At 44.5% G+C, this 13,405-nt stretch overlaps 1 protein-coding gene across 17 annotated transcripts in view; it reads left to right on the top strand.

Moving 5' to 3' along the window:
- The window catches only part of Sox5 (SRY-box transcription factor 5), a 943,592-nt gene that overhangs the window by 910,417 nt on the left and 19,770 nt on the right, over positions 1-13,405 (top strand). For all 17 annotated transcript variants that reach the window (XM_029534576.1, XM_029534569.1, XM_029534568.1 and 14 more), the window contains one exon: positions 5,788-5,933. In XM_029534576.1, coding sequence (XP_029390436.1) covers positions 5,788-5,933 — 146 coding nt within the window. The remainder of the gene's footprint in view (positions 1-5,787; positions 5,934-13,405) is intronic.

The raw sequence follows: 13,405 nt of genomic DNA, 5'->3' as shown, positions 1-13,405 counted from the left end.
TCCCAAACACAGCAGAGTGGGAGAACATTCCAGCAGATGAGGAGTTTATAGAGAAGGGAATTAGGAAAGTCTCTGGACTGGGCACTGTCCCTTTGCAACTCAGGCAGGGTCTTGTGAGAGATAGACAGAGGCATGGGAAGATCAAATGTCCGACAACATGAAGGGGCTTTCAGGCCCTGTTAAATCTCTCGGGGCTTATCCCAGAATGATGGTTGGGGGAAAATGTTAGGAGTTTTGAAAGTTGTAAGGTGTATAGGCAAGACTAAAGACTGTCATTCTCTCTTGAAGATTCTCAAGGCACATAACCATAGCCAAAACTCTGAAGGCATTTAACTCTAATTCACTTACTTTGAACATCATTTTTTTTTTTTTTACAAACAATGACAGATCATCAATTCACAAAATGCTACTTTAAGCACAAAGCTACCAAGAGACCAGTTTTTCAAGCAGAGGCTTTTCACATCCTAATACTTTGTCTGGAAGACTGGAAGCAGAGTAAAGACAGATGCTGGGAACATAACTATGAAGATAGCGAACAGTAATAAAGGATGAGATTAGCCTAAATGGATGATGGGATGCCGTTACTGAAAGCAGGGAACATGGGTCATGGGTAAGCAAATTTAAGAGCTGAGGAATGAATGCTCAACAATGAGACTTGACTGGTATCCAGGTCAGGCGAGGAATCTAATCTTAGATGATGACATCCAAGGGCTGGGATAGGCTACTGGGAAGTTCGGTGGAATGTAGAAAGGACAGCTTGAGGCAGGAAGATGATGGTGAGTTCTGAGATACACAGGCTGCATTTCAGGGACTCATAGGGCATGCAGGTAGAGAAGTTGAGTAGGAAAACATATATACATATACATGTACATGTATGCAGAGGTACACATTCATATAGTAGGGTTTGAAGCTGGCAGTGGTTGTTTCTTTGTTTCTGTCTTTGGTGTATATAGTATGTTGGACAGCCCCTCAGGTCTCAGAGAAACAGGTAAAACTATAGGCTGTAGTCTAGGGAAATGGCTATGTCACTGCCTCCCTTGTAAACATGGAGACCCACATTCAAGACCTAGAATCTACATTGGAAAAAAAAAAATGCCAGCTTCACCGTGTGATGTGCCCCATGACCATGGGAAACCGTGTCTCAGAAAGTAAGGTTCATGGCCCCAGAGGAACGACCCTTGAAATATAGCTATGGATTCCACCCACACGTGTACCCTAGTGGACCCTTACACACATACACACACACCCCACACACATACCATGTTTGCATACACACGTGCATACAGAGGAAAGACAGAAACTGAGAGTCAGAGAGACAGAGACAGATATATAGACAGAGAGAAGGAAGAATACACAGAGAGGGGAGGAGAAAAGAGCGTTTCTGGAAGTGAAGGCAAAACATTAGTTGCCTCCTTTGAAGTATTAGCTAGAAGTCATATTGCTGTTAGCCCTCAAGTTTTCCTCTGAGGAGTTCATTCAACTTCTATACATGTCTAATCCCTTCAGATCCTAACTATAGATGTAACTGCTGTCTGAATTTGTAAACAACGACATTAAAAAACAGAAAACAAAACAAGGAAACAGTAACAGACTATCACTTAGCAAGCCGTCAGTTTTGGTGTGTCATTTTGAACTCTAGCAGATAGCCTTGGGCTGAATTGAACTTGTGTTTGCTTATTTATTTGCTTAGCACTGGGGTTCACACCCAGGGCCTCTGTGTATGCCAGGCCAGCCCTCTCCTCTTGAGTAACATTCCATATCCATTCATGGGTCTCTGTACCAACAACTATGAGATGCCGGCCCTTCACACTTCTCACCATCACAAACAAAGTCCTACCATGAAAGTCCCAAGAGGAATCAGAGAGGGCAAAGAAACAGGAGACAGAAATGAAGTTAGGACATTTCTGGGATGAAGTGCCTCCCCACACACCAAGTGGCTCTGCCTCTCAGGCACATGTCTTCACCTCGTACCCATCCACGCTGCAGCCATTATATACAGCAGAGAAGAACAGAAGCCAGAGCAATTGTTACAACTTGTCAGTCATCACACTTCCCATAAACAGAAACCCAGATCCCTCAGAATCCAGTCTGCCAATTCCACTCACTTCTCAGGGCCACTTTGTAAACAAGGTGACAGCTAATGCTGTCATGGGACATTTATTATGTCTGGAGACCATATTAACTCAGTTGCTCTTGACACCATTCGCTAATGTTGTGTCACCCACACTTAAGCAATGGAGCAACTGAGAAAAAAGTAAGACGACCTGAAGGACTGCCACGTGGCTAAAGTTTTGCTTCAGGCTGGTCCAACATAGATCATGTTTTCCCCCTTATTGATTGGGAAGTTGAACCAAAATTTAAGGAGCAGGTACAAAAACTTTCCAGGGCAAAAATCTCGAAGTGATGAGACGCCCTGGGAGAAAGATGGCCTTATACCAGAATAAGTGGATGTGGGAGCTTCACACTGTCAGGATACCCTGGGAGGCCATTGTGCCAAAATGCTTTGAAATTCAGCAACTCCAGGCCCTGGGAAGCAGCAGAGAGGTGTTAGCTCCAGCCAGAGAGAAGAGAGGATGGGAGAGAGCACACCCCTGGAGCAAACATAAGGAGCTTGACTTGGGGGCATGGTAAAAGTAAAGTTTGAGGAACAACTTAATTTGCTAATTTGGAGGGAGGAGGTAACCTCACACTTAAAGTTGAGGTAAGTGTGGAAATGGTTTAAAGATAAGAAACATAAATGGGGGGCAAGAAAAACTGTAGACCTTTGGTCTAGGACATTTTTGATAACTGTAAAGAAGTCTGTCATGATCAATGAAACAGGTGACAGAATGAAGTCAGTTGGCACGAGGAGGAAGGTAGGGAGCTCATGTTGTATTATTCACAGGTAAGTGTGTGTATACACACCATATATACATATACATCATATACATATACATATATAAAATCACACCATATATACACACACCATAGATACATATATATATATATATATATATATACATATGCACACACCATAGATACATATACATATAAACATACATGTACACATACACATATACATACATATACATATATAAAATCTCCAACCATTCTTTCTAGAATCCAAGGCAAGGCAATGCAAGGACATGGGTGAGGGGAGCCAGCAGGGGAAAGAAGACATCAGCTGAGCATGCTAAAATGACACTGGGCGGATACAGGGAGCCAACCCATGCCATGGCTGAACTCTGTAACATACGGCGCGGCTTTCAGAGTTAGCAGGCCAGATACCAATTTTAGAATGTAACACAGCGTTACTACTGAAACACAAGGGTCTCCAAAAGCAATGTTTATTTCTGAGCCAGCACCTATTTGAACCTCACCGACCCTCCCCACGGCTGAAGTGGCCCTTGCCCCACATGGGTTCAGTTCCTACCTCACCATCGTTTACATTCCCCGTCTATCCATATTAACTGTTTTCCTACACAGTGCTATCTTGGCAGTCTGTAAAAAGCTTAAAGAATTCATGCTTTTATTCAACACCATGTGCTAAACCGTTTCAAATATATTTGTGTTCTGGGGAAGCGAAACAGACCATAGAGAGACTAAATAGAGTATAAAAAGCATACATCGCCAGGTTGAGTAGAGACAGGGGTCAGGGGCCAGGACAAGCAGACTGGTGTTCCGAGGACCGACTAAACAAGCACACCCAGGCTTATCACAGAAGGGCTGGGTTGCTACCAGAGTTCAGCAGGTCAGGATGCACCGGGGATAACACGTTGAGGGGATTGTTCACGATACTGGGGAGAGTGTCACTGAAGGCAGGTCTATCCTCAGCAACAGATGTCCACCCCAAGCAGTCCTTGGTGTAAACATCATGTGTATGTGAAGCAGCAGTTTGGTCTTTGGATCAATTCCAGTGACTATTTCTAAAAAGCACAGTAATCACTCTCAATCCCCCCCCCCCTTGTATGACCTCATCTGGGACATACTTATGGACCTGAGAAGACGAGAGGACCAGGATTAGCCTGTGACAAGGAAAGCCAGGACGACCACTGCGGAACCAAACTTTACCAGTCCTCACCAGAACCATACTATGTGGGTCTCCCTTCAGTACTTTCAGTAGAATTTTTAAGCAGCGAGAAAATATTTGATGAGTTTTTGGCAGTCAGCAGGTCAGACAGAAAAGCTATGCAATGAGGGTATGTAATCTGACATGATTAGAAAAGGCTCTTTAGTACCAGAACGTTCATAATGACACAAAGAAAGAGTATTAATAACACTTTCGTAGCAAGGCAGCCAGCTAGCCGTTTTATATTTCCTTTCTTTAATCTTAGTGTTTTTCAACAAATCGTGGGATTTAATAGCGTGTTTTGGCAGATTAGAGGATTTATGGCCCAGATGTTTTTTGTTCTAAAAATGGATTAGGGTGTAAAGTTTGCTGGAATTCGTGGAACATGTTGAGGCAAGCCGGTCATTTTATGTGTGATTAGTGCCTGCCTTCTGTCTCACAGTCCCTCCATCTGTCACAGCTCACCAATGGATCTGGTTAGATTTAGCCTCGTGTCACAAACAAGTCCCTTTTCTGGGCAATTTCATATTACAGATCCATCTTAGGCCATTTTATGCCCCACTTAAAAGATAGGGAGTGAGCAACAGAATTTTAGCCATCCTTTAAATAGTTGCAAAATGCACTGTTTTGTTTTGTTTTTTTCTGAATTCTCTACCCTAAAACAATGTTCTGTACAGTAATACACAGCAAATAAGTAAATGACCAGCAGTTCCATTGAGAGCAAGTTAATATCACCTTAGCCCCCTCACTCAGTGTCCTTTTCGACTATTTTGGCAGAGACTTTGACTGCCTGGGCCAGGGAGTTTTAGACCCAAGCTGGCCATCTAGACTGAGTTAACAGAGGCCAGAGTTAATACTACCCATGATGTCTTACTGATTGCAGGTTATTGGTCATATTCTGTGCCTGAAGTCTAGTCTCCTCATGCTTAGGAGTTTAGACCCACAGGAAACCACTGCCACCTGTAGATCATGTCCACAGAAAGTGGATTTATGGGGGTGGGGTAGTGCTTCTTCCAGTCAGCTAATGACTTATCCCATCTGTCACAGACCTGATTGCACTAGCCATACACTCTGACCTGAATTTTCTGATACTCTGAGAGGCTTGGGAACTGCAGTTGCTATTACCAGCACATAGATCTTAGAGGGCAATTGACTGAACCTCTGCATTTCATATTTGTAAACTTTGGAATACTCTAGTTTGGGGACTGAAAAGATGGCTCAGTGGTTAAAAGCACATACTACTCTTGCAGAGGAGACAGGTTTGGTTCCCAATAGGCATCTTGGTTCACAGCTGCCTGTGACTCCAGTTGCAGGAAATCCAAGGACCTCTCCTGACCTATGTGGACACCGCACAGATACACACACACACACACACACACACACACACACACACACACACACACACACACCCCTCATCGTACAAACGCATGCATGCCTGCATGCACAATTCAAATCTAATTCAACCTTCAAAACATAGCAGGTATAAACTTGTGAACATTTAGAAGCAACCGGATCTGCTGCGAGCGTGCCTTTGTACTGAAGATGAATGTGGTGTTCTTACATATGACTGCTTGCTCATTCGTTCATTCTGCATGAGTTCCATGTAGACATCAGGAGCCCTCAGATCCCAATGACCACAGTCTCCTCTTCACCCCACCACCAACCAAGTAATGGCCCTGCCAGAAATCAGCTTCTCCCTCTCCCATGCACTTGGTACATCTATTGTGTCTTGTTCCCAGGCTATTTAAATGACCACGATGCTGTCACCAAGGCAATCCAAGAAGCTCGCCAGATGAAGGAGCAACTCAGGCGAGAGCAGCAAGCATTGGACGGGAAGGTGGCCGTGGTGAACAGCATAGGTCTCAGCAACTGCCGGACAGAAAAGGTCAGTGGGGGCAGCGACTTGCTCTCTCTGGCTGTGAGCAGCACAGGGATGCCTTCCTTTCTCCCATGCTTTCCTCCTACTGTCTTCAGAATGACAGCCCCTCCTTGTCCCCTCCGCCACCCACAGGGAGCTCCCAGGGGCCCATCCAAGCATTAGAACACCACTGGGCATCCGCAGACCTCACTAGGGATGAACACAGCCAGGGTTTTCCCTGCCAGGGTGTATTAAAACAAAGTGGCATTTGAAATGCTGCATCTGAGGGGAAGTTTTGCCTTCCAGAGATGCTTAGCTCGTACTTGGGGATCAGCTGGATTTGAAAAACACGGAATCTGCTCTAGTCAGCCTAAGCTTGGATGATACCCCGGCTCCTAAGCCTGTCATAATGTTGCCACTGTCAAGTGTTAGGGACTGCAAACTTGGAAAGTTTGACTTCATTGTGTCACAAAATAGGCTTTGACCTTCTGTATTCTACCCAAAGCCAGCAGAGCTTCTGGACTAGCCAGAGACATGATGGCTTCGTGCCTTCATATTTGCATGTTAGCTTTGTTTTGCTTTGGAAAAAAAAAATGTGACCGTAGCATCCTTGGAGTGGTGCACTTCTTGAGGTGGTGTCTGGATGAAAATGTGGAGTGGTGACTGAGTTCTCACCACCCTAGTGATGCTGTGGGCGAGGGCTCTGGGTAAGACCAGCTGTGTACCAGTGGTCTACATGTCTATTGCGGCACACAGAAGCCCCACAAACCTTCTCTGGTTGAGCAGCTTACTCCTGCGGATAGCTCTCTGGGTCGCCATGTTTTACATGGCATTAGGGGGGTAAGCACCCTGAGTGGGGTGCAGGTGAACTTGGGCTGCGACCTTTGCCAGCTGTTGCAGCCCTCAGACCATTAGCACTCACAATTCTTGTAGCCTAAGTGAGACATTGGGACTAGAAGGGACAGCAGAAAGATACAGGGGCAGAAAGGGGCAGCCCTAAGAAGGAATGATAGCAAGCAGAAAGGGATTTATATTCAAATATTTAAACATTCTTGAAAGAATGCTCTAGCAAGAAACCCTTTCCCCTGCTCCCTCGCAGAAATGAGTTTAACACTTGGCCAGATGCTAACGCAAAGTGACGGGAGCTATTCCTCGCAAGCATAGCTAAATTGCCACTATTTGTTAAGCGCTTTGAGTTCAGCTGTGGATGCGGCCATTGGTTGCATTCTGTGAACATCTGTAACAACCCCCCCCCCATCACCAGCACCTTGTTTCTAATCCTCCAAAGCAGAGACAACTCTACCTATCTACCCCCAAGTCCCCTCCCTTGTGCTGGCTGGGAATTGTCAAGTGACAACCAGCCAAATCCTTTTGGACAGGAAGCCTTCATCCCGAATTCTATATACTCGCAAAATAGGCCTTGTGGTTGGATCCGGGAGCCCATTAAAAGCACTTTGATGGTATGGAAATCCATCTTCATGAGGTTCCTGAAGCCCCTAAGCAGCAAGCTGTTTAGCTGTGGTTACAGATCAGTCATTCACATTGGAGGGCAATAATCGTGCTGACGGCTTGTGAGGCAACAGGAGTACATAAAATAATCCAGCGCCCTCCTCCTCCACCGCAAAGCGAGTTAATCTTTGCTAATGCGGATCAGCTGTTGCTCTCCTGCATGTGCCTGCACTGACTTCAGCTACTCTGTGGTCTTCCGATTAAGCAAGGACAATACAGCCGCCTGCACTCACTCCAGTCCAGGCTCATCCACAGCACAGGGGCCTGGCTGACACTTCTCATCCACATCCATACCCACAAACATTTGACTTTACCTCTCCGGCTAGTGCCTCTGGTCTTAGTGGCAGGCATGGCGTTGTCTTTGTGGGGGGAGACACCTTCAACTTCCCTCCCTCCTTGGTAGAGTTGTAACATCTGTATTTTAAAATCTATTTTTGAAGCAATAACTTGCCAACTCCTCTTGGCCAGATCAATCACTGTCACCAACAACAACCTCACTGACCAGCTGAGTCACAAACAGCAACTTTAGGGTCATTCCTGATTGGCTGCAAAATCTTCTTAATGTTTTTATCTTTTTAGGTTTGTTTTTATAAAAAAAAATTATAATTAGGTAGCTGAGGTGTGTGTGTGTGTGTGTGTGTGTGTGTGTGTATGAGAGAGAGAGAGAGAGAGAGAGAGAGAGAGAGAATATGTGGTATGTATATGTGTCTGTATGGGTGTGTGTGTGTGGTATATGAGTGTATATGTGTCTGTATGTGTGTGTTTGTGTGTATGTGGTATATGAGTGTATATGTATGTGTCTGTCTGTATGTGTGTGTGTGATGTATGTATGTGTATGTGTGTGTGGTATGTATAAGTGTATATATATATATATATATATATATATATATATAGATATATATATATATATATATGTGGATATATATATGTGTGTGTGTGTGTATGTGTGGTATATGAGTGTATCTGTATGTGTGTATGTGTCTATATGGGTGTGTGAGTGCTGTGTATATCTGTATGTATATATGGTGTGCATAAGTGTGTATATGTATATCTCTGCATGTGTGTGTGTGTATATGTGTGTGTGTGTATGTGTATGAATGTGCATTTGTGTTCAGGTACCCACAGAGCCCTGGAGCTGGAGTTACAGGGATTTGTGGACCATCCAACTTGGGTTCTGGAAACCAAACCTGGGTCCCCTGCAAGGATGAACCATCTCTCGCTACCTATAACTCATTCTTGAACTTAAGTTTTTATTTGTTTTGAAGTACAAATATTAAGTTATAAAAACTAAGCCTGTCTGTCCAATGTGACAGTGTGACACATCCTTTCTATAAGAGGAGACAGCCAACGGGTATGACTCAGCTTCCTTATGGGACAACATCCCCGCAGAACCATGAGTGTGCTGCTGTGCTTGGCAGGATGTAGCATCATGCCCTCTGGATGCCTCTGTCTGTTGGACAAGCCTGAGTCACTTCTGAACTGATCAACCTATGTCTCTGTAACCTATGGGAAGATGATGATAATGCCAAGTTTGCATCTTTGAATAAGTGATTAACCAACATTCATACCTACTGTGTGTTACCGACTGTCCTGTGTGTTGGGGGCTTGGTTTTGAACCACAAAATGTATAATCTCTTGGCAGTTTAGTTAAAATTATCAATTGATTGATTGCATATTATTGTGCATGAGTCCAGATCCCAGGTTACTTGGCATGTCCTATCAGTTATTGAGCTGTGAAGAGAAAACTGAATACTTGTGCTTAATGAAGATATAGGACCCTGTTCCTTGTTTGTCTTTCCCTAGTCCCTGACCTCGTAATCATACAGCTTCATCCATGGTCAGTTCACGTGTAGCTCAGTGGTTAGCTTGAGATTTCCTGTTCCGGTTCTTGAAGAAAGGCATCAATAGAATGTGGGACAATGTACTTTCACAATTTCTGCTAGCATTTTCCATGCTGTTTGAAGTCCCCCCAAAACACTATTTGCTACATTAAGTAACTGTCCCTGGGCTAAGGGAATTGTTCCACGGTTGCCACTGCCTGCTGGTCTTATAGAGACCTGTCCTGGTTCCCAGCACACATGTTAGATGGCAGCAGCTTGGAACTCCAGCTCCAGGAGATCCACCCTTCTTCTGGCCTCTGAAAGGCAGCTACATACATGCGTACACATGTGTGCATGTTCGCGTGCACACACACACAGACATACACACATGCATACATACACCCAACACACACACATACAACAGAGGGGGGGGGAGAGATTCAGTGATAATTAGAAGGCTAAGGTAAGGCAGAAGTATGAAAGGTCTAAGGACAGAGCAGAGGGGACTGAAAAGGACAAACTCCAGCATCGTTCCACACACGGATCCACAGAGATGTCAGGTGGCTGTCCCCATGATCCAGAAAATTAAAGTCCTTTGCCGGAGACCTGTTCCTTGGTATGCACCAACCTTGAGCATGGTGACTCTTCCTCACGTATGAAAAGCATGGTTGTCCCAAACAGAAGGTCTTGATTCAACGTAGCTGTAATTGGCCAGCAAAAACAATTAGAGGTGTGAAGACAAGGACGAATGTCTGCCGGGTGATATGTACCAAAACACATCATGAAAGTCGTTTTTACTGAAACACATTTTAATTGAAGACTTCTAAAAGATTTTTTCACTTCTTTACTTTTCTTGGAAGTGTTTCAACATACCCAAGAACTGTGTGTGTCAGGTTTCTTGGAAACTCTGGGACACAGTGTTATTTATAATTGTCATCTCTGGTTAATTATAGACTGATTGTATATTCAAATAATGTTATCTTCTGCCACAGATCTCTGCTACCTATGACACTGCAGCAGAAACCCCAGTGTCAAGGGTGGAAAGGGGGGCATCTCAGGTAGGAGGGAACAGGAGGGTTTGAAGCTGCGCTTCCTTAGCACAGACAGGGCGTGGTCTGCACCACGGGCAAGCACAGAGCAGGCTCTCAGTCCGGATTTGGTAGTATCTCTGTGTGCTGTACATCATAAGAGCCTGGCTGTGCTGATCCCACCAGCAATGTGACCACAACAGAAACTTAAGCACACACCTGAGAGGAAAAGCTGACCAGAAGATTGCCATATCATTTCTCTCCTTCCAAATGGAGTTTTCCTAGGAAGAGTGAACCCCATGCTTTTATGACTGTTTGGAACACATTTCTCAACAAACAAGAGGAAATCTAAGTACAGGAACGTAAACAAACGGTGTTTAATCACCACCAAATAAGTGTGTTCAGATGCAAGGTCTGCTCACTCTTTGTTTATCAGCTCCATGACATCTGGGTTGGAATCTCTGTGCCTCTCTATTTTTCCCTTTGGGTCACAGAGAGTTGGTGTGCCTACACTAACCCATCCATCATCCAGGTTCAATGAGGGGTGCATTTTCTCTTTGCTAAACCCATTCTCTGCTCACATGGTCCTCTGTCTGCTAGCTAGCTTCCACAAACATCCTGTCGGCTAGAGGTGGGCCGTATGAATTTAAGGGATCTCCTGGCCAAGAGCAAGTACAGTACTTTACGATGGCCACAAATCCCTTTCTTAATGGAAATAGATAATATATGTTCTTCCCAAGATCAAGGAGCACTTTGAAATCAAAGGTGATCTTAGCAGAATAAAAAGAACTGTCAAGTAGGCATTAGATAGGAAAAAGCAACAGTCAACCCAGCTACACCATACAAATGTCCTTGGCGGTCTCAGCTGTTTCCTCTATCAGGCTGGGCTCATCCTCATGTCCCCTCCTTGCCTTTAGCTCGTCCAACGCTGCACACACAAGGCCTTATAGCCCACCCATGACTCACAAAAGGTCAGTAAATCAAAGCAGGGACATTGCTTGACGATAGGTCAGAAGCCATTTCTTCCTTACATATTAAGGCAGACTTCTGTCCTTCTGTCCTGCTTGTCCCACGTAAAGCATGTAAAATAAGGAAAGTAAGCCTGAAAGCATAGGCATTTATTTCTTAAAGTTGAGAACGTATTGACCCGACATGACCCACACTCCCAGTACTAGCAACATTTATACATGCTGGGGATCAGTCTACCGTGCAAATGGCTACTAGGAGAATACCTTTGAAGCTCAAGGAAAGTCCTTGGCCACTTTCTACAGAGTGAGGTGAACATGGTGAACAGTGCTATGCTTGTTTGAAATAACAATTTACTCAAAAGCAATGGGAGTCAAATTCATAAGACACTCTACCAAGAAGACACAGGGCAATTCACAAACAGGTTAATGTTATGGTCACACTCAGAATCTTTCCTCTCATGAGATTCTTTTCCACTGTTGCCAATCCCTTTTCTCTCCCCTTAACAGAATAACAAACCAGAAATGACAGTGACTAATATAGACTTAATACAGATGTTTAATAATGAAAAAAGTGTGTGGCTTGAGAGCACTAGTTACAAATGACAGTAAGTGCTTCCCGTGGCACCCCAGTGATAATCTTACATCCGTCATTCCTCACGGATGCTTCACCAGCCATCTGATGGATGGGGCGAGCAGAGGATGGTGCTTCAGAAACTGACACAGCGAATCTAGCAGAGTTATCTGATACATGCTCCATCCCAGAGATAAGGGAATGGCCTATGAGACTCGGAGCTGGGGGCTTTCCTCTGAAATAGTGAGCAGGAAGGAACACAGGAGCTCTCCATTCAGTGGGAGATGCTTCAATTAATGTCTCTAGATGGCTGTTGTAAATATTGCTGTGAGCTAAAATGAATCAGAGGGACCAAATTAGGACTGCATTTGTCAATTGTTAGAGAATAACTCTGCAAAGGAGGTAGGCATGGCTGTTAAGCCCTTTGGAGGATGGAGGGAGACCATTCTGAGCCTGAATCTGTAAATCAGGGATTTCATTAGCCGTGTGTGTGTGTGTGTGTGTGTGTGTGTGTGTGTGTGTGTAGTGTGTGTTAGTGACAGAGAGTTAGAAAATGTGCATGTGGTGTGTGCATGAGAGGTAGAGTTAACAGTAGAGAGAGGAAAGAGAGATGAACCTGATCTTTGCAATCCTGTGTTTAGAGTTTGCCCAGGAACCAATTGAAATAACAAAAGTAACACAAACAATTAACCTGGCCTGGGTAGGGACCTGCCACTTGAGCACATGAAACCCGCCCAGGCTTCTATGCATGCACCACCTTCTGAACCTCAGGTTTCCCTTTTGTTTTTCATTGATAAAACCTTCATATTCCCAGCCTCTTAGCCAGAGAACCCTCCTTATGGGACAGGAGAGGGGAGAAGGAAAAGCCTTCAGGGAATATTATCAGTGCAGAACAGTCAGTTTTCAAAAGACCAGGACCAAAAAAAAAAAAAGGAAAATCAGGATTATGTCATCATCTGCCATCCATCATCCCACATACCAGCCTTTCAATAACTCTGATCGACCCTCCTGACAGGCTGGTGCCAGGTCCAGCGACGGCTGTGTGTCTCGGGGAATGGGGTGCAGAGCACCCGCAACCTTTTGTCCCAGACGCTTTTCTTCTGCATCTTTTCATTTCTCCCTCTCTCTCTCTGTCCCTCTCCCTCTGCCTCTCTCTCCTTTCCGGGGGTATTTAATTGAAATACACGCCGAGTTTACAGACTGCAGAGATCAGCGCTGTTTCCTCCAGCAGTGGTAACTATGCATTAAACATTTTGATTTGTTTGAGTTTGAAGTTTGGTCCTTTTTTGCCACTTGCTTCATGGAGTTTGTGTATATTTACAGCCTCTGCATTTAATGGCCACATGCCTTATTTCACAGATGGCCAGTGGAAGGCTTTCTCTTTCTCTTAGTATAGCCTGCACTCCGTTTTGATACATTTGTCACTGTGCCACTACATGCAGCTAGCAAGTGCCCACGCTTGGTGGGGAGCAATTATGGTGTGAGTTTTTAAGGAGCTTTTTAAAGGGTTCTTTTTTTTTTTTTCAGTAAACTTTTTATGGTTTAATTTCCAAGCCTAGAAAAGCTGTGCATGTTTTCAAACAGAGAGTCCTGTGTTCTTTAC

Source organism: Mus pahari, chromosome 2 (assembly GCF_900095145.1).
Source record: "Mus pahari chromosome 2, PAHARI_EIJ_v1.1, whole genome shotgun sequence".
Lineage (NCBI taxonomy): Eukaryota > Metazoa > Chordata > Mammalia > Rodentia > Muridae > Mus > Mus pahari.
This window is presented reverse-complemented; position numbering and strand designations above follow the sequence as displayed.